Below are 23,799 nucleotides of genomic sequence, written 5' to 3'. Positions count from 1 at the left end.
TGTTGTAATTTTCTCGCTTCAGGAAATCGAGGTTGAGACTCATATGAGAGTCTTCGTAATAAAAATTAATGAAAATTAAGTAGACTTGAATTAAATAGGTACCATAGAAAGATACCTACCCACGTTTTGGAGTAGTTTGTTCCAATCCAATTTTTCAAATAAGGTAGGTATCTGACTCTGAGAGTGAGATGCAGTTCAGAAGGAATCTCATAGCCAAAAAATTCTCTTCTTTGATCAAAACAAGATCACAATTGTGATCCTATTCATCTCTCGAGAATCACCCAACTCTCATTTCCATCCACCCGAACACCTCAAAAACCTCCACCTATTCTCACAATCACCATCCAAATTACTCTCTAAGCTCTATAGTCTATGCTCGACTCAGCATCACAGTCTGTCATCACCTTCATCGTTTACCTACATTAACATTCACCGTAAGCTCGTATATACTACAGCCGGGAAAGACGTGCAGCTATCAATGTAGTGAAACGCATTCCCAATTCCCACTCTCGTCTCGTCGCCGTTTTTTCCCGTTCGAGTTCGAAATCAACCAGCTGTTTAAACGACCCATACCACAGAAGGTTCATTTTTTTTCGTACGATTTCAAATTGCGATAATAAACACTCCGGTATCGGTTTGTCAGTTAAATTTCGTAATATTGTGCCATCGAATTTTAATCTTCTCCGAACAGCTCCTGCATCAACATCTCTCCACTTCACCGGTGAATTACATAGTTTTTTGGACGCTCGCGTTGTGCACTTGTGTTTGAAGCTGGCTTATTATTATCATAGCTGAAGTAAGTTCACATTGTATATACTTGTTGCCATACCAGCTGTTGATACGTTTCTTTATAGAGTATACATTGTGTATATATTTCGTTCAATTTTTTTTTTTTTACAAATCCATCACTTATCCATATGGGTTTGTTGCGAATGTTTTCAAAATACCGAGACATTAACGACTCGAGTTTTGAAAATAATCATTAAAAACTATGTCAATGACACGTAGCGCCATTTTCTCATTTAATTCGTACTCCTTTCTCTCTCACATATTTTTCCTTTGGTTTGGTGCGTCAGAAAGTTGGCAAGTTTTAATTGATCGTTTTATCGAGACGGTTTTATTAATCTACAATGTCTAATTTAATGTGTAAATAAGCCTGTAATAATTTTTATTCGCTTGTTTCATAAATATTTACTTAGAAGATAACGAAGCTTACATGGTTGTAATCTGTTATCGATTACAAGTCAAAAGGTCTGTTATAACAATTAAAAAAATATAAAAATATAATTTTAGATCATTTTCAAACCAGTTACTAACCAATCTCTCGTTTCGGTATCATTTTGTTTCCAAATTTCATGTGTTGTTTGTGGGTACCTAATTCAAGATTCAAGAACAGTTCTGTTATTTTTCAATATTTCAAGGTAAATTGTAACAACGTTCCTAATCTAGAATTCCAAATTTATAAACTGTAGAACAAAACTGCGATTGTTTCAAAAAAAAAAAAAAAAAAGAAGCTTATCTTCAACACTTTTAATGTATTTTGTGGTCTAAGCTCAAACGAAGTGTCGTATCGCAATTTAAAAATGTGTTATGTATATTGATAAAGCGTTTCAATTTTCCTTCTCGAAGTAAGAAGCTCATACTAGCTCACACTTGAAAAGTATTAAATTACCGAATAACTCGTTCGTGGTGATCGCAGAAGTGTGCATTGCATCGTATTACGAATTTATTCTAATTTAATCAATCGCTTGGAAGTGATTTTCACGGTACGTAGTTATCGATACGTGAACGCTACAATGTTAAGGTTGTTTCGAGTCTATTTTTTGTTCCGGAGCGAGCGAGCGAGATGTTCGATGTTTCAAAACAGGTTTTGTTGGGTAAAAAAAGTCGAATAATTTATTCATTTTGGATGTTCGAATGATTATTTTTTTGTCAATTTTAAAAGTATGTGAGTAGGTTTTGAAAATAATTAATCGATTGAGAATACGTATCAAAGGAGTGTTACAAAAATTTGATTATTTGAACCAAAGGTACTTAATAATTATCGACTCAGCTTATTTTTTCATTTTTATTTTATTTTTTGAGAATCGTAACGTGTTTGGTGCTCTTTCTTAATGAGATGTTAATTGGTTAACCTTTGAAACGAGGAAAATTATACTTTTTAATGGTCAATTATTGATACGATTTACTACTAATTACCGTAGAATTTGAAATGAATCGTTTTGAAGAAGTGTAGGTCCCTAACATTTGTGTTGATTTTTTTTTCAAATGATAAAATATCGAAAGTATCTACTTTGTTGGTAATTCTAATTGGTATTGAAAAAAGAATAAAATTAAAAATAAACTAGGAATGTGATTGAAGTAATATGGCATGTATTTGTACGTGTGGCCAAATTGAGTACATTTTAATATTCAAGTATTTTATTTTTTAATTTTTTTTTTTCAACGAAAATTTTGCGATAATTTTTCTTGCATACTGAAATTCGTTTTTTGCAATGACGTAGCTTATTTACCTAGTTTCTACGTCTAATTTTGAAAAAAAAAGGTTTCTTTGACGACTTTCAACGTTTTTTTTTCACTGTTTATTTTTTAAAAATAAATTAGTCTGGTGTTTTAAAACGTGTAATAGGCAGAAGTGGTATGATTTTTTTTTTTCATGAGAAGATAAAGTTTTACATTATGTATAAAAACAAACAGTGTCCTACTCGTTTACACACTTTTTTTTTGCATTACATTGAAAATTTTAAAGATCAAAGTAAAGTTGAGAAACGAGGATGACTTGATGAATAAAATTATTGAAATGATCAGCTTTTTTATTTTACATATTTTTTTCTTTGGGTAATTCTGCATAATAATTTGAATTAGTGGGTTCCTATTTTTTTTTTTTGTTGCATTGATACATGTTTTTGGGATGGGAGTCATTTAACAGCGTTGAAGTATCGAAAGATAGGAACATTAATTGTGATTTTTTAAATGTTTCAAGGTGTGTTTGACGTTGTGGTGCTTTGATGAAATGCCATAGAAAGGAACATGGTGTATTTTGAGTGTGAAAATTATTTGTCGACAAGACCAGCATTTTTGACAGATTACTTAATAAAACTCAAATGTTTGAATAAAGATGATTTTTTTTCTAAATATAAAAATAAGATGTGTTTAAAATTTTTTTGAGCAAAAAAAACTCAGAAAAATTGAAAATTGGAATAAGAATCAGATAACAAAAAACAAAAAAGCATTTTTTTTTTGTATTAAAAAAAAAAATGTTTTGGCACTGAAAATTTGGGACATTGTAATATTTTGTCAAGATGACCACGAAATTGCGAAGTAATTTTCGAGAAATATTCTAGCAAAAAGTCATTGTATCGTATAAAAAATAAAAATTAAACCTTCTTTATTCAGGTACTCCTATTAAAAAAAAAAAAAAAACCACTACACACACACATCAGAACTTTTTTATTTTTAATTATCTAAGTAATGCTCATTTTTTATTACATCGAAAAGAACCAAAGAGACAATCAAAGACGAGTAAATTCGATTTAGATTTTCAGAAAAGTATAATCGTAGAATGTCAACGATTACTTTCAAGTTGCAAATATAAGATCGAAAATAAATTGGATATTTTTCATTTGTTGTGATTTAAAATCAAATGAGAATGACCTATACTGAAGGAAAGTGAATTAAAAGACTAGAATTTCTTGAAATTTCAGAATTGGTGAGCAAAATAGAAATAAATGAAATTTTCTTGATGAAGTAATAATTTACGTTTTGGAAATCTAAAAAAAAAAAAAAAAAAAAAAAATGTTCAAAGGGGAAGGATGCTATAAGTTACACATGAGTAGATATTGTAAACAAATTGTCTGTTTTCTCAAATTTCATTCAGTTTTAAATGAAATAAATTTTGATGAGTTCTAAAAAAGTTATAAAATTTTATCAACAAAGAAAATTTAAAAAAAAAATAGAAATTCTACAATGTGTATTTTTTTATATTTATTTTTTTAATTTCAGAAGGGATTAAATTTGAGAAGAGAGAAGGAAAAGGGAACTAGATGGAAGGGGTTAGAAAAGATGAATTTGTGCGAAAATTTCAAATTATGATAACTTAGTCCATTTTTGAATCTAAATACATTTTGATGCAAGATTTTCGAAGTGTTTTTTGAATTTAGGTATAAAAAAAATGTTCTGTTCAAAAAGTTGATGCAGCTGATACTGAAAAGGGCGGGATTCTTCAATAAGGAAAAAATGTCAAATTATGATTGGCCTATACTTTTAAATTCATAAAAATGAATTTCGATCTGGGATTACAATAAAAGATCTAAAATAAAAGAAATTATTCTCTAGCTGAGAGAAAGGAGATGATTTTTCAATAAACGGGCACGTACCTACCTAATACTATTTCTTCAATTTTCGTTCAGCTTCCAGAATTTCAAATTGAATGATAGTTGAAAATAAATTTCAAAAAAAAAAAAAATATTAACGAAGAAATTAAAAAAAAAAAAAACAGTTCTGCAATATTTTTCCTTTTTGGAAGTACCTTATGTAATTAAATTCGAAAAGGAAGAGAAAAGAGGGGCGAAGCGAAGGTGGAGAGAAAATGTGGTCAGAAAATATGGTTCACGTGATTTCAAACTATGATCTTTTTTTTTTTTTTTAATTCATCAACATGAATTTGATCTTGTGTTTTGGGAACCATTTCACGAGTGTTTTTCAATTTTACGTTTAAAAAAATGAAGTGCTAAAATATTTGAAAATCTCTTTGTTGCTCAATAAATTTAATCCAAGTGAGAGGAGGAGGAGGTTTTTATACTAGAAATTCATTTCTCCAAATTTTAGTCAATTGTCTTGATGAAGAATTCGCCATTTTCGACAGTAAAATCATCCTTCAAACAAATTTTAAGAGAATGTTTTCAGGATGGCCTTGTTATTTCATTTCAGTTTTATTATGATCCTTGATCTTAAGTTATCTAAAAGTTTTAACGATCTTTCAAATTAGGCTGAATAAAGTTCATCAGTCTCCCTCCCCAAATAGTTTATCAATTTCACTTGGTGTACCTACTTTTTTTTTAAAAAAATTTGGGTCCCAAATTTTGATTATTTTTTTTAAATTGGTATTATTTTGTTTGATTAAATCATATTTTTTTATCCACTTGGCTGCATAAAAATGGAAGTTTGGCATCCAAGTGACCCATAAAGTGCATTATTTTATCAACTGAGCTGACCTTCCTCCCTCCCTGTTCTATATGGAGGATCATATAATTATGAGTTAGGTCAATATTTTAGAATTTCAAAAAAAAAAAAAACACCTATCAGTTTTTTTTCATTTATTTTGTCATTGTTTTATTTGGTCTACTTTTTTTAATTCTCACTTTTTAGTCAGGCAAGTGAAATATGGGAATCTCTGTTTTTACTGATTATTCCTCTTGAATTTTGATGGCAAAATAGGTATATGTATTTCAATCGTGACTAATTTTTTGAAGATTTCTTAACCACATTATTTTCTTTATACTCGTAATATGAATTTATTCAGGGTACCTACTTATTTCTTGTAATACCTAATTTTCATCGTTGGAAATTCCTCAAAGTTCGTTTTAATTATTAGGATTTTGTTTTGATTTTTTACTACTGAAATCACTTTTGAAGTGATCATTCTAGTGATCATTCTAACCCTCTTCTTTTACACTCAATTTTCATTTTTTTTCCATTCTTAAATTTCAATGTGCTTGTAGATTATTTTCATTTTTCAATTTTAAATCAGACTAGTTTTCTTTAAACCATCAAATCATCTATATGAGCATTTATGCTCAATTTTTATTCTTGTTATTCAAGTACCTACCCATTATTTTTTTGGTGTAGATTTCTGAATGATATTCATTTTGACGAATTTCAATTTTTGAAATCGTCTTTCGTCACAAGTGAATTTTTTCACAAATATTTTTCTTCATTTCAATTGTTTTTTTTTTTTTTCAAAAAACAATTTCCTGTATTCTTTCACCACTTCTCCATCAGCATTCACACAGCTCTGCATTTCATTTTACCAACAAAGCTGTAAAATGAGCTTCAATTTTACATCGACAATATTAAACATCCACATTATTATGACAACCTATTGATTTATTGAACTTTTCTCTCCAGAAAACCGATTCTTCTTCTACCTGGTTGTGATTTTTCGCGGTACCTGTACCTGTATCTGAACCTCTGAACCTACTCTTCTAGCTACTTACTAGATAAGCAACGATGCAAGCGCAAATTCAATCTCAATCATCATATTTTGATGTTACTAAAGTAGTGAACTTTCTGAAATCACACCCGATCTTGGTCGCTTTACTCGTTGTAGTTTGGGTGCTTTTCCTCTTATCGCTTCCGTTTCTTTTCCTGTCGATTCCATTCTTTCTGTTTTCGCTTCCATTTATTCCTTTCTCGTTACCTTACCTTTTCTTTTCGATTCCCTGGTTCATTTTGTTCGCTAGTTTTTGGATTATCGTATGGTTCGTCGTGATCCGTTATCTTTTGCAAATACCTGCTTTCGCTGCTCTTGCTGTACGAGTTGGCGATATTTTCCATTTGATTGCTTCCCTCTTCTCCAAATTAGGAAATAATATTTCTGGAATGAAACTTAGTAACTCGACCAAGGTGGAACAGCCTTGATCTGACGACGTCTTCGGTTTGTCAGGTACCTATATTATTCATTTTTTTTTTTTTTTTTTTTTTGAAAGTTTAGTTTTTAAGATATGAATAGGTTTAATTTCAAGTTTTATTGATTTTTTATTTTGTTTTGAGAGACTGCAGAAAAAAAATTGAATTTTTGTTAGTTGTAATTCTGTTATTTTATAGCCGAGCTAGGGGTATCCAAAGTTTTTACTAATCGCTCAGTTCTGTGAATTTTTCGTTTGATGTTCAAAGCATAAAAAAATATACCTAGGTAACTTTTTTATCATTCAAGTACCAAGGTCGTTGATGGTGGATTTTGAATTTTTTTTAAAAATATATAATTTTTACCTTCTTTTTTTTTTGATAAATTATCAGTCGTGACTTCCATTTTACAATATGACTCTACTTTTTCCAAATAAATTTTATATTTACGTCAAATGAATTTAATGCAGCGGAAACGTTTCATGATTGGTATCCGTTGAGGTATGGATTATATCCTGGTACTATTATTTTATAGATAAAAATGATAAGTAGGTGCTGAGGTATTCTCTAAAAAGGTAAAAATCACCACGAGCTTTGAAAACTCGGATTTTATCACGTAAAACGTGCAGCTCTGACTATGAAACATATTATCAATAATATAATTTTACGATAAAATTAATTTTTAGGAATTTAAGAACGACAATATTTCACTCGAGTAAATTTTCTATCGATTTAATTTACCTATTTAATGCTCAAATTACGAGCACTCGATCCAAATAGTCAGTTATTTAGCATCTAAGTAGGGCTCTAGTCGATTCATTCTATTAATCTTTTGTGTTTTCATGTCTACTTATTTTCAGAATCTACGTATATAAATATCATTCGATCAAACCATTAGTTAGTTCTTCCATCATCTCTACATTTATTCAAATAAGTATCTACTTAAAACCTACCTACATAATATAAGGAAAAATCATGGATAACGAAGGATCAAATTTGGAACGATTGGACGGTTTCGTGCAATGCTTCTTCTTAGCCCAGATCATCGGTTTGGGGCTCATCATCGGAGTATTTTATTGGAGCATCGCGTTCGGTGGCGGTTTCAGTTTATCAGGCGCAGCTCTGTTTAATTGGCATCCTTTGCTGATGACTATTGGAATGATATATCTGTGTGGTAACGGTACGTTTCCTCTATTATCATTTACCTACACTCTATTATATTGTACCTATTTACTTAGGCATCCTGTATTTTTGCACAGTTTGTTTTTGTTTGGGTGGAAAAAATTGCTCAGTTTTAATTCGCTATAATAAAGTACACATTACACATCCACTTGAGTAGTGACTAGAGGAAATAACTTCAAAGTTGTGTCTAGATCTCAAAACGACCTTATAAAATTTCTTTGACCAAATCCTTTTAGGTTTATTTCATTTCAAGATTCAAGATCAACCCCATATTTCTATCCTCGCATCTTCCAAATTTGCTCAATTCTTTTTTCATTCGTCACTTTCGAGTATTGGTTGTACATAGAAACGTCGTCATCTCACTCCAGAACCCTCCCTCCCTCCATTATACGGATTTCAGAAAAGAGGAGATCCTATTGTACAACTTTTTCAAATTTTTAATGAAATTTAAAGGCTTGGAAGCTCGTATCAAAAAAAATTAAGGTTAAAATTCGAAATTGACACCATCAAAAACTCAACAACCCACAGGTTCCTCAAATTTTTGGATTTTTTTTTGTTCAAATTTTGGGACTCATATAATTGTAACGCAGATGAGCTCATATTAATAAACTTGAGCTGAAATTCGAAATTAGCATTTCAGAAAACCTCACATCAAACCAAGGTCGCACGAATTTCTCAATATTTTGGAGTTGGGACTCATATTGTGGTGCTGAAAGGGCTTTTGCATCCAAAAAGTAAAATTAAATTTAATATCAATATTTTCAAAAACCTAGAAAAGCCACAAATGGCAAACAATTTTCAAGTTTTTTGAAATTTTTAATATTTCAACGTCTTATTGCGGTGCTTGGAAGTCAGAAAGCTGATACCAGAAAATTGAGCTGAAATTCGAAATTAACATCGCTGAAAACCTAACAAACCTTACTCAAGTCTTGGAAATTTTTCAACGTTTTTGAAATTTGGGGAGCTAGTTGTGGATCTCAGGGGGCCCAAATCGTAAAATTAAGCCAAAATTCGACATCAGCACCTGTAAAAACCTTACAAACCATAGGTCGCATCATTTTTTCAATTTTTGTTCAAAATTAGGGGGTCATGGTGGGCCTTAGGGGGCATATATCGAAAAAATAAGTTGAAATTCGAAATCAGCACTGTTCAAAACATTTAAATCGATATGTCACATGATATTAATTTTTTCCAAATATGGCCCAAATTAGCAAAATGAAGAGTGGAGGAGAGGGGGTATTTCCAGTTACCTGAAAAAAAGGATAGTCAACGTATTCATGGTGAAAAAATTTACATTCTGATTTTTTTCTCGAATACTACGAGTGGCAGATACCAGATTTTAGATACTCTTGAAAGCTGAGCTTTTGTGAGATTGAGTTCAGCTCGAAACTCACCAGTCCCCTTTGCCCCCTCAATGAGCCTCAAATTGGAAAAAAATTGAAAAATTCGTATGACATATGGTTTGTTAGAGTTTGAAAGGCGCTGACTTCAAATTTTCAGTTAATTTTTCGATAAGAGATCCCCCAAGCCCCAAAATGGGCCCCAAATTTGAAAAAAATTGAAAAATTTGCGTGACATAATGGTTTGTTGGAGTTTGAAAGGCGCTAGCTTCAAATTTTCAGTTACTTTTTCGATAAGAGATCCCCAAGCCCCAAAATGGGCTCCACTTTTGAAAAAATTATAAAATTCATGTGGCATATGGTTTGTTGGGTTTTGAATGGCGCTGATTTTGAATTTTCTGTTACTTTTTTGATATAAGATTCCTAAGCCCCAAAATGGGCCCCAATTTTGAAAAAAATGATAAAATTCATGTGACATAAGGTTTGTTCGAGTTTGAAATCCGTTGATTTTGAATTTTCTGTCACTTTTTTGATTCAAGCCCCTTAGCTCCCTCAATGAGCCCCAAATTTGAAAGAAATTGAAATATTCATGTGACATATGGTTTGTTGGATTTTGAATGGTGCTGATTTCGAATTTTCTGTTACTTTTTTGATAAGAGATCCCAAAGCCCCAAAATGGACCCCCAATTTTGAAGAAAATTATAAAATTCATGTGACATCATATGGTTTGTTGGGTTTCGAATGGCGCTGATCTCGAATATTTAGTTACTTTTTCAATACGCGATCCCTAAGCCCCAAAATGGCCCCTCCAGTGCCCCCAATTTTGAAAAAAAATTGAAAAATTCGTGTGACGTATGGTTTGTGGGGTTTTGAAAGGGGCTGAATTCGAATTTTCACTTATTTTTTCAAAACAAGGTCCTTAAGCCCCACAATGGGCCCCCAATTTTGAAAAAATTGAAAAATTCGTGTGACATATGGTTTGTTGGGTTTTGAATGACGTTGATTTCGAATTTCCTATCTTTTTTTTGATACAAGCCTTCCGGTCATCACAACTGACCTCCAATTTTGAAAAATTTGGACAATTTGAATAACCTATAGTTGGTTAAATTTTTATAAGTACTGGTTTCAAATTTTCAGTTACTTTTTTAGTTCGAGCTCATTTTAAAATCCTCAATAAGTGACTCAATTTTCCCAAATTTCCGAGGAGGAAGAGTGGTTAAAATATCAGAAAAATTGTACATGGGATCAAAAAATTATTCAAAGTTGTGATGAAATTAATTAAAAATGAGAGAAAAAATTCATGAAATATCAAGTATAAGGCTTTTCACAAAATTATTATATTTTTTTTTTAGTGAAAATTTTCATACTGCGTCTGCCTTTGTTTTTAAGAATGCTTATTTGGTTGAAAATAATTTTCTGTATTTTTTGAACGAAATAAATGAACAAGTAAGAAATTTGAAACCATGAAAGCTCTCATTTTTCTTCCCTACTTCCCTCCCACCCCTTCCATCACCTTCCCAAAAAGAAGCTACAGTCTAAAACCACTACAAACTTCAACTGCCTACGTATTTGTACTTTTGTACTGAATTCGTCCTCAAGTATTCCTTTTATTGCAATATTTTTGAAATTTTTTCTCATCTACTAATTTTTTTATCTAATGTTTGAAAGGGATACGACATTTTTAGCAAAATATTTCGAGCTCTAGACACCCAAATAATGCAATCTCTCCCCCCTGTCCTGCCCCATAATACACTTACACGCTTTTCTACACTAACTCTAGATCTTGTTTTTTTTTTGTTGCATCTTACAGCCATCCTCACCTTCCGAGCTTTCCGCAACCTGCACAAGATCAAGTTGAAATTGATACACTCTTCGATAAACGGCGTTGCTTTGGTGTTCATAGTCCTAGGAGCTGTTGCTGTTTTGGCAAACCATATAGAATCCGGCATAGCCAATTTTTACTCGATTCACAGCTGGGTCGGTCTTACAGCTGTTTTGTTATACGTTGCTCAGGTAAGAGTACCTATACCCAAAAATTCCCTACGACGTATTTATATTTCAAGAGTCGTATTCGTAGCCCATATACTGTACCTAGCCTACCTCTACACCTACATACGTATAAATTTAGCGTAGGTATCGTTAGCTTGGTATTCCTATATTTTGGCGGCCGGCCGGTAACGACGACGGTGGCGCTTGCGCTGGCGTTTGTGTTGCGGCCGCTCGAAAATCAATATTGCTCGCGAAAGGCGTGTCACGCAGGCAAAGGGAGCTCGACTTTAACCGACCCGAGTAGATTTCTCGTTGTACAAAAGTTAAAGGCTCAACGAGTCCGAACAGTGTTAAATTTAACGCCTCGCCGCCGTCACCGTCACCGCTTCGCCGCTATGTAAATTTTCATGTAAGTTCATTTGCTCTTTTTCGATAATAATTTACTTATCGCTTCTCTCATTACGACGACCATCTCATGGCTCGTTTGTTATCGCATCGCACCCAGATAAGATGAGAAACACAATGTCTCGCCAGCCGTCGAGGCATTTGTACTTGTAGGTATTTTCAAGCTGGCTCGTGCGTGTAATTAACATCGTAACATATGTCAATGTACATCGCAATCATATCGACCAGCTTCATTTTTCTCCTTAATTGTCGCTAATGGATGGTTTTTCACTCGTTTTATAGGCTGTAATCGGCTTCATCGCTTTCCTAATTCCTGGCCTGGCGAGCCCGACTAAGGCCAAATTGTTGCCCTATCATGTGTACGTTGGTCATGCTGTATTTGTTATCGGATCGGTCGCAGCTGTGTCCGGAATCAACGAGAAGGCCGTTTTTAAAATGTAAGTTGGTAGCTGAATAGGTATTGAATTGAGGTGATTTTTGAGCTGACAGCTGTGCGAGAAATTTACCAAAATGGGTACCGCTGGAAGCTAGAAGGGTTTAGGTATCACTGTATAGGTTCCGAAGTGCTGGAATTTGGACGACTGGATCTAAATGCTTCGTATAGTTTTGTGTTTGGACTTTTCAGCGAATATTCGAGGGGTTGGTGATATTTTGGGCATATTTTGGGAACCCCTGAACTTAATAGTGGCGTGTAAATGGTTGAATTTTGATTAAATTTGCGTGGGCGATGCAGGTATACTCAAAAATTGGCAATATTCGAGAGTAATGGTTTAAGAAACAGTAGGTAATCATTGAGGTCTATTTTGGGAACCACTTAGATAAGAAATTGAGGGAGGATTGGAAATTGGTTGGCGAATGACACGTTTTGGAGAAATTTTCGAATACGTTCACAAGACTTGAAGATTTAGTTGATATTAATTCAAGAGGAAATTTTTATAAACCGCGATAATTATTGATTTTGGGAACCCCTGAATTTGAAATGTCGCGTCAATGGTCGAGTCTTTTGTGGAATTTGTGTAACGAGGGTAAATGCGAGCAAAATTTGACAATATTTGAGTACATAGAATATTTCGAAAACTCATGTCAATTATTTCCCATTTTGAGAACCCCTGAAGATGAGGAGGAGGTGATTGAAAAGCGGTAACTGAATGGAACAGTGTTGCAAAATTTTTTGAATAAAATCAAAATACTGGAGATGTAGTCAATTTGTATATTTACTGGAGGAAATTTTGTAACCCATTAGTAATCATCAAATTTTGGAACCACTGAATTCAGTTAAAAATCTGGTTTACCGTTTGATTTCTTGAAAAATTTACACGGTACTCACGGTAGGCAAAAATTTGGCAAAATTAATTTATATTTTTAGAGCTGGTGGTTATGTTCGTTCCATTTTGGTTGCCCTGGAGCTAGATGATGGGGGTGGGGGAGGGGGTGATGAGAACTATTTGATGAATCGATTAATGTTGGAGAATTTGAAAACAAATTCAAGATATGCAAAAATTCGGCAATTTTTGGAAAATATTCCAGAAGCAATTTGACCACTAGGTGCATTTTGGGTACCACTGAATTTCAAATTGACGTCTAAATGGCTAAATTTCACATAGAATTCGTGTAGACGGTATAGTTAGGTTAGTATTGTGGAGTGGGAGTGAGTTTTTGGGTATTCTGTGACCTTAACACTTTGTATCAATTTTGGCGCATTTTGGGAACCACTCGGCTCGAAGAGTTTGAAATATTGTACATATAAAATTGGTATGAATGGTGTTGGAAATTTAAGAGTTGAGAAATGAGATCAACCGAAGTCGGTTACATTATTGTGAAATATTTTAGGAACCCTCTGCGAACATTTTTCAATTTTGGGAACTCCTGGATTTGTTTTGAAAGTGATAATAGCGTATACTTAATTAAATCCAGATAAATGAAAACTTTGTCTCTGTTATGAAATTAAGCACACATTTGGCAACATTTGAAACTGATTCTGGCGTGTAGGCGTATTTTGAGAATCACTGAATTTAAAAGCGACCTGACGTTGAACTGAAAATTGTTGAATTTTTAATATTAATGAGGAAAATTGTAATTGGAAATTGTTTGACAAGCCTGGGTAGACATTTACGAGTAGTAAACTTTTGACTTTGAAATTCATTTTCATTCACGAAGGTGGTGGAACTTTTGTCGTTGTTGTCATTCTACTACATTTTGGCAACTCACGCAAATTGTACCCCAGTTTTTTTTTTTATAGAAAATTTCACAATTCTCGTCTATTTTGAGCCCTGTTTACATGCCAGTTTGAAATGATCGAGTAAATGTTTGGAGCTTTGAAAATAGGTACGTTGTTGGAAATAATCATGTGAGAAATTATCTAAGTTTCGGTGGAAATTTTAGAAACGACTGAATTCATAATTGAGTGAATAAGTATTGCAAAATGTGTCGTTTATTTTGAAATTTTTCTCTCGAAATTGAAATAGCTCTAGTCATTTTTTATGATTACCTATTTGAAAAAAATAACACCTGTGATTTGGGAACCCCTAAAATAAAAGCGATACTTCAGCACTTTCTCAACTTCCACTGTATTTTGAGCCTCGTATCCTTTTCTAATTTCAAAAAATTGATTAAAAATCTTGAAAATAAAATGTGTTGAGAACTGAAATGGGTGGATAATTTTTTTGATGTAAATTGGGAACAACTGAATTTAAATTGAAATTTCTTTGCGAAAGTTATCGTGCATTTTCAAGGTTGATTTGAAAAATAAAACATAACAAAAAAACCAAGAGAATTGCTAGGTATTGAAAACAAAGTTGTTTATTTTGAATTTTTTGAGAATTTTGGCACTCCCTGGATAAAAATATGAATTCTGAGTAGGTACCTATCATTCTGAGGTGATTACAATCAAAATCACTTTTAGCTTTAAAAACTCTAAATCGAATCAGAAAATTTTAATAACCAATAAATTGGATCTCTGAATAACATTCCAAATAGTTCTAATCTAATTTTGAGAATCACTGTGCAGAATCATAATATATTTTGAAGACTTAGCTGAAGGAATATTGTACTTTTCTGAATCCGCTGAATTTAAATTAGATACTCTTTCCATTTCCAATTTTGATGGCATTACTAAAATTCCGGCTGGCGTGTGGGGGGGAAGGGGGTGTTCTGAAGAATCAAAAATTTTAAGAACCACTCTAACTGAAAGTAAATTTCTAAAATTGTACTTTATGTTGGAAATCTCTTGCTTTTATTACGATTGAGTAAATATTTGAACCTTCGGGGTGACATTGGAAAGCTTGTACGTACTTTGGGAACCAATGAACAAAATATCAATCATTTTAACGACTTGGATTGGCAAATTTTGAGTACTGATGCGGAGTTGACCATTCATCTAAGTTTATTTTTAGGAACACTGATTTTACATAAATTCATGAATTATTTTTCATCTTCATCTTGTGTATATTTTGGGAACCCTACATTTCAAAATTGTAGATTTTTGAGGGAAATACTTATGTGAAGATTTTTTTAGCTCGTAGAAAATAGAGCCAATGAATTGAAAACAATGCAATTTCAAGAACCATTGTCATTCAATTTAAAATTGATCACCTGGTCCTCGCATTTTAGGAAACCCTGTAATTTTACTCATCTCTTATTTTTCTTGATTTCACGAACCATCTTTCGATGTAAGCATAATATTCCAAATTCTGAATTGAAAAAAATCGTTACCTACATTTTCCTTCTTTTGAAACAAACAAATGAAACAACCCCCATACATAATTTTGGGAACCCTGAATTAAAGTTAAAATTTAATAACTCTGTGTTCTGTATATTAAAAATAATAATTTTTCACCTAATGAAAATTTTAATATCGTAGGTACCTACTTGATGAATTTAATAAGTAAAACATTTTTCACGCATTTTGGGAATCACTATTTTCGGTTATTTTAATATTTTATCATACACTGAGTCATGCAAAAAAACTCTAAAATTCTAAATTGAAGTATTCGCTGTAAAATTCCTTCAGGGGCCCATATTTTGAAAATTTTGACACCGATTTCAATTCTCAGTCGACCTACTTTGGGAACCAATTAACGAAATTGGAATTTTCTTCGATACATTATTTTTTCGAGAAAAAAAACTGGAATTTGAATTTCTTCGAAGTATTTTGTCAATAACACTATTATTTTGACTGTACCTATAGAAACAGATGCACAATTTCTCATCGTTTAGGAACCCCTGAAAGTTTAAACATCCTTGAAAAATTTCCCAAGAAACACGAAATGAGAAGTATTTCTTTGACAGCGTCAAAAATTTTTCATTTTCATCGGTCGGAACCTGCCTACGTAAAATATGAATTTTCTCTTTGGGGAAAAATCGAATATTACGACGATTCTCCCTGTTAAGGGGTTTCCAAAATACATATTTGTGTTTTAATAATTTCGAGAAAAAAATTCCACGTCTAGTTTCATTGCGTTTTCCTTTTAGATTTTTTTTGACAAAATGTGTAGGTAGATAATGAACGTTTTTATAAAATTTTCAAATTAATGGAAACATTTTTAGCTTTCTCAGTGGTGTTCAAATTGTGGCACCAAATGGGAAATAATTTTCAAAATAGACAATTATTCGCTTGAAATATAAGTATAGCTTTCCTGCCGCGAAGAGTTCTAAAATTGATCACGATTTCGATTGATTGGTCATTTCTCATAAATTCAGGGGTTCTCAATGAAATTATTGTCCATTTTAATCTCATAGAAAGCTTCTAAACTTTAAACTTGAACCTTGAAGCAGGTTTTTCGTGGTATTGAAACTTGTCCATTAAAAAAAAATTCGATTTGCACGAGCCTTTGAGAATTTGTTTAAAATCGCCCACGTGTAGGTCTATAGGTAAGGTACATAGGTCGATAGGCTAAATATTTCTTTAAAATATTTAATCATCAAAACATTCACACGGTGTCAAATAACTTCTTCTCTTAATTAATCCAATTACTCTCCAATCAAGGGCACCAGTATCAGTAGATAATTATTAATTCAATTCACACCAATATCGGCGTTATTCACTTTGAACCCCCTCTTCATCATTATCACTAACGGAATTTTTTCCCACATTTACACATTTTATTTATTTTTTTCATTTTTATAGGCCGAACACTTACTCGGAACTTGGATCAGAGGCTGTGTTATTGAACTTGTTGGGCTTGTTGTTCGTCGCTTTCGCCGCTGTTGTCACCTATATCAGCACAAATGTCTTCTACAAACGCTATTCCCATCCTGAAGATAGCGAATTGCTCGCCAAAACGTCATAAATCGCTGACCTGATATCGCCAATGCTACCGAACCGTCATCATTAGAGCTCTCTTTTCTTTATTATTTCCATAGCTGCTGTTAATGAATCTCGAAATTGAATATCATTTTGTCGTACGATACTTATCACGTATTCTATCTATGCTTCGATGTGTGAGCGCCCCTTTTTATAATTCAGTATAAATATCGCAGATGGCCTTCAGTTATCTTTGTTATTTTTACCTACCGTCGTTATGTTTACCTTTAATCGTTGTGTATTTGTTAATACTGAATTTTATTTTATTTATTTATCTATCTGCCTCAAAAAGATGAGTTCGAACGCACAAATATGTACTATTGCAAGTGATCTCGTTCTACTTTGCAGTTGAAGAAAAAAATCTGTTTAGAAAAAAATCAAAAATTATTTTTAGCGCAAATTCAATGTTTTCTTTTTTTCTCGTGTATTATTATTATTTTCGTCGTCGTTAAGTTTCCTTTATTTTTAATTTATTTATTATATTTTTTTTTTGATTTTTTACGCGTATTTTTTGTTTTTTTTTGTGTGTTTTGAGTTCTTTTCTTTTATTTTGCTTGGTTTTATTTTCAGTCACCTGGTCTTGACTTTGGATGAAATTCTACGCTTTTTAAAAATAATTTTTTGTTTTTGGGTTAAGTGCCGCCAATTTATCTCATCTCCTGCACAATCATCTTTTTAAAAAAAAAAAAAACGTATCATTTCAATTAGCGTAGTTTGGATTTTCAAGTTTTAAAACAAAAAGTCTCATTTGCGAATGATTCTAGAAAATATGATTTTGTCCTGTTTTTTTTCTGTCCAAAAAGGGTACGATCGAATCACCATTTTTAAAATTGTTTTTTGAAATCCAGTCTAATGTTGGAGGCAGTTTTAGGTTCATTTAGCTCGAAAGGAAATTACTTATTCGTTGTTGGTTTTTCAAAGGGTGCCAAAAATATTTGTATTGGAAAGGAAGCTGGGGAAAAATTTTTGTTTGCGAAGAAACGATTGTTTTTATATTTCCCCTTCCCTCTCATTATGATCATTTTTCAAGACTGCAATAATCAGTGACCCAAAATTAATCATTTTGGAATAAATAAGACGATCAGAAATTCTCAAAATTGAAAAAAAAAGAATTGAGGGCTAAAGAGAAAAAAATATAATGAGTTTTTGGAATTTGCCCAAAGAAGAAATTTTCCAAAAAAAAAAAAAAAAACACAAAAAACATCAATTCATTATTGTGATTGAATTCGAAGAAAGAAATGAAGCACAGAGAAAACAAATTTTGTAAACATTTCAAATTAAGATTTTTTGAGTCAATGAAAATAAATTCTGATCTGAGATTTTCGGAATTCTTTCACATGCATTTTTAAAAAATAAAAGCCCAGAAAATAATCTTGACAGATTTTTAATGTTTGAAAAAATCAGTCTCGAAAAATTAAAAAAAAAAAAAAAAGGTATAAAACACTTACTTGATTTTGGTCAATGAGTAAATGTTTAAAAAAACACAATTTTCCAATGTGAATCCTCTTTTGAAAAAATGATAAAATTTGAGTTTGGGAAAAAGAGAAAATAAAGGAAGAGAGGGAGGGGGTTGCAGAAATCAGCTCGTGTGAAAATTTCAAATTATTTTTTTTTGAATTAATTGAAATAAATTTCAATGTGGATTTTTTGAAATTTTTTCATTAAAAGCTTCTGAATTTTAAACAAAGATAAAAAAACAAACAATTTTCGAAAATTCCAAAAAAATATGGCTTAGGAAAATTTTAAAATATGAAATTTTAATTTTCTCAAATTTTTAAAACTTGTTCAGCTTTCTCTCTCCTTCTTTAAAAAACTATAAATTATCCAAACTCTATTTTCTCTTTTAATTAAAAAGTTCTGAATTTTAAACAAAGATAAAAAGACAAACAATTTTTGAAAATTCCAAAAAAAAATATAGCTTGGAAAAATTTTTAAAAATGAAATTTTAAGTTTCTCAAATTTTTAAAACTTGTTTAGCTTCCTCTCTCACTCTTTAAAAAACTATAAACTATCCAAACTTTTTTTTCCTTTTTTAAAAATATAATTGGTAGGTATTTGGTACAAATTTTTTTCAATTTTTTCTAAAATTTGAATTTCTTATTCTCAGAATTGTTACAATTTTGCTCAATCTATTTGATGTTTTTAGCCGCATTGATGAATAAAAATTAAGGGGGGGGGGGGTTAAAAGAAAGGAAAATTTTTAAATGCTTAAAAGGAATGACCATGTTACTCCAATTTTACATTTTGATCTTTTTTCTTTTGAAATTGTTGCTATGTTGACCTTTTTTCTTTGTTTTTTTATTCATCAAAAAGCAGATGAAAAATTCTTTAAGCTACGAATTTTGAATCTTTTTCCATTCAAAGGGATTATTTTTTTGTTTGATTTTATTTATTTCTTTATTCACAAAATTGCTAAATAAAAATGAGAGGAAGGGATAGATGAAAATTATGGTATCAAATTTTGATTTTTTCCCTTTCAAAAAATTTGATTCGTTTCATTTCTGATTTGCAAAAAATCTGAATAAAAAAGGGTGGGCGGATTGGGCTGAAAAAATGTAGGTTTTGAGGCATTTTTTTTTTTTTTTGGATTGGGAGATGAAAATTTTCTTTTTTTAGGGATTCTCAAAATGTGATCGCTGAAATTTGGTCATATTTGTGAGGAAGGGGGAGGGGGTGAAAATTTCTCAAATGCTTGGAAATATAAATGCAGCCTTCTCTGATCTCAGGTCATGATTTTTTTATTATTATATTTTTTTTTTTGAAATTGAAAAATGAAGAATTATTTCTCTGAGGGGTTCAAAATTTAATTTCTGAAATTAGGGGTAGGGGGTGTGTTAATTTAACAAAGGAGTTGTTTTTCAAGATAAATTATTCATGAGACTGCCTCCAACAGACTTCATTCAAACCTCTAAACCTTACTTTCCTCTTCTCCTCCCCACTCTAACTTAATCTTTGGATGAGATTTTCTCAGGGTTCAAATAAGTACATGCATAGTTTTTCTTGATATTTCCCCTCCCCTCCCCCTCCATCACCCCCTTTCGCTCGCTGAGTCAATGAGATACCACATTGTCGAGGATTCGATCCCCACTAGGCATTTTTTACTCGAAGATTATATTCTAAGCTCAGGATCACTTCGATGGATTTGAAAAAAAACAACACGATTTTGAGATGCATCTCGTGTCACCATCTCTCTTACTACGTAATCCCTCCATCCATCTTGCATTTTCTCGCAGAAACCTTTAAATAAATTCCTCGTTGAAATACTCGATACTATCGCGTATGTATTTTCTATGTAATAATACGTTTCTCGTGCCTCGCATCCTGAGCTCGATTCTGATTTCTCGACGTTCACAGCTCTGACGAGCGAGGTTCGAATATATTCGGTAGTAACCTTAACTTGCACTCATTAAGCGAACTCCTCGATCGAATTGTTCCCCTTTGACGGGAGATTCGATTACTTAGTTGTTAAGTTGATTAAAAATTTAAGTGTAATGATGATGAAAAACACACGCCAAAAATGGTCGAATATACTTAATCTCTAAAACACACACACGCAAAAAACCATACTATGTACTCAAAGCCCACAGTGAGCATCACTATGTATTGTTTAAAAATTACTCTTTCTAAGGCGCCGTGTAATCCGCATAATATATAAAGGTATCGATGCACATACCTAATAAGAGTTGGCATGTGAGTAATTAGAAGGCAGGTAGATTGATACTCCTTCTTTCTAGTAAGTCACGTTAACCCAATATCCTCTCCTTATGAGTGGGATTGCTAAGTGTGAAAAATATTCAAATGGTCCCTAGAATGAAAGATACATAACGAATCGTTCTCCTTCGATGAGAGATTCGTTATTAATTTATAAGTTTTTATTTACTCTTAATATTTTTTTCTACGTTTGAGAATTTTTTTACTTACGTTATTTTTATACGTTTTCTTTTATTACTCTACCTTTTTCCTATCTTCCATTAGGTTTAAGTGGTAAAAAACCTTCGGTTGAGAGGGGGCCTTGCGAGGTAGACTGGTCCTCCTCTCGACGTATCAAATCATTTTAACGAACACGCAAGGTGCGAAATAATGGGTACTTGATGTAAGGACCCGAATTAAGTTTATTGTAAGGATTTCATTTTTTTCTCTGTATAGGTACCTCATCATCACACATTCTTCTTTTTTTTATATTATCGAGTCTCGTCGATTAGGCTAAGCACTATTTTCTAGCAGTATACCGCCTTCCTCTGTCTGTCTTGAATTATATTTTGTCTGATGGCAAGTCCGGATAACGATGATATCGTCTCAAGTTTTTGTTTTTTGTTTAATATAACTTAAGTATTATCCTCTCTGTTGGACTACTCGTTTACTGAAAGGGGATTGCATATATTCTACAGTATAAGCACATCCAACACTATCTCGATAATACAGTCTCGTTGAATTTTTCCCTATAATGGGAGATTCGACTTTATTACCCCGTAATTTTTACCTTCGGTAAGTTCTGTATTTTTAAGGATTTTTTAAAATTTTGGTTCATTTTTTTCAAATTTATTTTTTATACTACGATTTATCTATTTATAATCTCGGGTGAGTAAACGAATTATTACTTATGTGTAGGGGCACGTTGTTGGTGAATCGGTTTTATATAATTGGGGTACTGATGTTAGTACCCTCGATAAGGTCTCTTGTTTTTTTTAATGAATTTTTTTTTCATGTAGGTTCTAAGTTTTAAAGGTATAAGCGAGATATTGCATTTATTAAAACTTCTTTTATTGTTCGTCGAAATTTTACCATATTTTCTAGCAGAGGTATTTAAATTGGTAATAAGGTGTCCGAAACTTCGGACGCCGTTGATTAGAATAAGAAAGCGAAGCTCACCATAGAAATAGTTTAAAATAGTACGGTACCAATGTCGGTACCCGATAAGTAATCGTTAAGTGAATGGGAGATTTTAATCCGTAAGTTTCCCCCCTCTCCCTCTCTCTTTCTCATCCCTATTTAAATTCTTCATTCACATTGAAACAAAAAAGACCTAATAGTTTACGATGTGGTATCCCATTGACTCCTTTTTAGCCCCCCATCACTTCATCTCAGCTGATTTCATTCTTATGGTGATTCGATTCGGACTCCTATCTTGTTTTACCTATCGTTTTGAATAATATTTTAAGGTATATACCCCGAGATGATAAATTCTCATGTGTATTGAAAAAGTGGCAAATTAAACGGCGTAAACCGACTATTTTTTAATCATGTCCGTACGTACAGTGCGTTTGTTTCGTATCGAGACAACGTTGTGAAAAAAAAAAATGTCTTGGCATCAAATGACCGAACTATGCGACGGTACGTGGCGTTTAAGATGTATATTTAAGGATTTACTTACTTTTTAAGCAGGTGTACAGTATGCCTCACAACAGCGTTTCTCTTGGTTTAATTAGCATGTGCGCATGCGCAGTGCTCTTGAAATGGTAATGCGCATGCGCAGTGCTTTTGCAACGGTGATGCGCATGCGCACTGGGAGGTTTTGCATTCCCAAGAGCACCTATCAGGGATGAGGCCCCAAACGAGTTTTTTTCAGGTTCCAGGTTTCAGGGCTCGGGCTTTCAATTGAAAACTCGTAAAAAAATTTATCAATTTCACCATTTTCAGTGATATTGAATTGAACTGTTCTTCTTTTTCCATGAGAGAGAGAAAAAAAAACGAATTGGAAAACGTTGGCTTGTAAAAAAAATTTTCAAGTCCATTTAAACTTATAAAAATCAGTGAAAAAAATTGACTGTGGCCCCGTTCCCATGAAGCCCCTCAATTTCAATTTTAATGAAGAATAACGTAAAATCTTATCTGATTTCTTGTTGAAAAAAAATTTTCAACCTTGCAGATTCCAATTGCTTTTTTCAAAACTATTTGAATAAAACAGTTTTTTTTTTCAAATCAGAATCAATTTTTTTTTCAATTTTGAATTATTGTCCAACTTTTTTCAAGTATCATTTTTCAAAGAACAATGAACTACACACAGAATATTATAAATAATGTATGAAAAACCCCTTAAAATATTAACCTTTTGCTGAGGTTATACATTTGTTTTTTTGAAAATCATCTTTTTTGACTTTTGAAGTTATGCGCAGAATGGTAATTACAATAATAATTTACAAAATTTACACAGGCCATGAGCCCTAAAGCCCACATTGGGACAAAAAGCTTTTCAGGGCTTTTTGGGACCATCCCCGAAAAGTCCTGAAAAGCCTTTTGTCCAAATAGGGGCTTTGGGGCTCATGGCCTGTAGAGGAAAAGGTTTTGGGCTTTGGGCCAGGGCTTTGTAGGTTATAGTTTTTAAGGTTTTGGGGCTTGGACATTTGGGCTTCAAGGACATAATCGGCGCTTTTTCAGGTTTTGGGTCTTGGTCCTGGGCTGGGCCTTATCCCTGGGCACCTATACTATTGCATGTATACCGCTATTTGTCTTTGCGCATGTGTGAAAGTATCAGTGCGCAGTCATTCAATGTTGATTATACATGAGCGCATGCGCATTGTGTAGTACTTTTTGTTATATATGTTGTTACATGTGCACGTTTCAAGTTTTTTTTTCTTTCTACAAAATTCAGGATACGGGGTTTCTCTTGCACATGTGCTCTAGACATCTGTGCGCAGTTGTTGCTTTATTTTTATTATGATGATACACATGCACATTATATTTTGTTTTCAAATTGCTGATGAATATCTTTCTTTAATCGGTGTTGTATCATACTTCTACCTGCCCAGTGCACATATCCAATCATATCAGACCTGCGCACTCTAATATTATTCGAAATCACATCCTGTTATCCAGCTAATGAATGTTTTTGTGTCAAAATTATCTAAATCAAGCACGTGCAATAAATTATTATGCATTCTTTGAACCATGCGCAGTACAACCATACCTATAAGATTGGAATACTTAATTTTTGTTTCATTCACAAGATCTCAAATGAAT

General features: G+C 32.5%; 1 protein-coding gene across 4 annotated transcripts; it reads left to right on the top strand.

The window, feature by feature from the left end:
* Window positions 1-474: 474 nt before the first annotated feature.
* LOC135845605 (transmembrane ascorbate-dependent reductase CYB561-like) lies at window positions 475-17,343 on the top strand. 4 transcript variants are annotated; one of them, XM_065364277.1, is made up of 6 exons: window positions 475-796; window positions 6,127-6,664; window positions 7,485-7,804; window positions 10,957-11,159; window positions 11,823-11,977; window positions 16,666-17,343. In XM_065364277.1, exons 3-6 carry the CDS (start codon window positions 7,600-7,602, stop codon window positions 16,826-16,828), a joined length of 726 nt encoding a protein of 241 aa, XP_065220349.1. In that variant the 5' UTR covers window positions 475-796; window positions 6,127-6,664; window positions 7,485-7,599; the 3' UTR covers window positions 16,829-17,343. The 4 variants fall into 4 exon arrangements, with proteins under 4 accessions (XP_065220349.1, XP_065220347.1, XP_065220351.1 ...); XM_065364275.1 differs by lacking the exon at window positions 6,127-6,664 and having other exon boundaries at window positions 476-796; XM_065364279.1 differs by lacking the exons at window positions 475-796; window positions 6,127-6,664 and adding an exon at window positions 1,298-1,421.
* Window positions 17,344-23,799: the final 6,456 nt, after the last annotated feature.

The sequence above is a fragment of the Planococcus citri genome, chromosome 4, assembly GCF_950023065.1.
Source record: "Planococcus citri chromosome 4, ihPlaCitr1.1, whole genome shotgun sequence".
Classification (NCBI taxonomy): Eukaryota; Metazoa; Arthropoda; class Insecta; order Hemiptera; family Pseudococcidae; genus Planococcus; species Planococcus citri.
The sequence above is the reverse complement of the archived record's forward strand: the minus strand, read 5'-3'. Positions and strand labels throughout refer to the sequence as shown.

Excerpts from the sequence above, each read along its gene's own strand:
- LOC135845605 (XM_065364277.1), top strand. The coding sequence starts at position 7,600 with ATGGATAACGAAGGATCAAATTTGGAACGATTGGACGGTTTCGTGCAA. Across the intron at positions 11,160-11,822 it reads TTTTGTTATACGTTGCTCAG|GCTGTAATCGGCTTCATCGC; the intron begins GTAAGAGTACCT and ends CTCGTTTTATAG. Across the intron at positions 11,978-16,665 it reads GAGAAGGCCGTTTTTAAAAT|GCCGAACACTTACTCGGAAC; the intron begins GTAAGTTGGTAG and ends TCATTTTTATAG.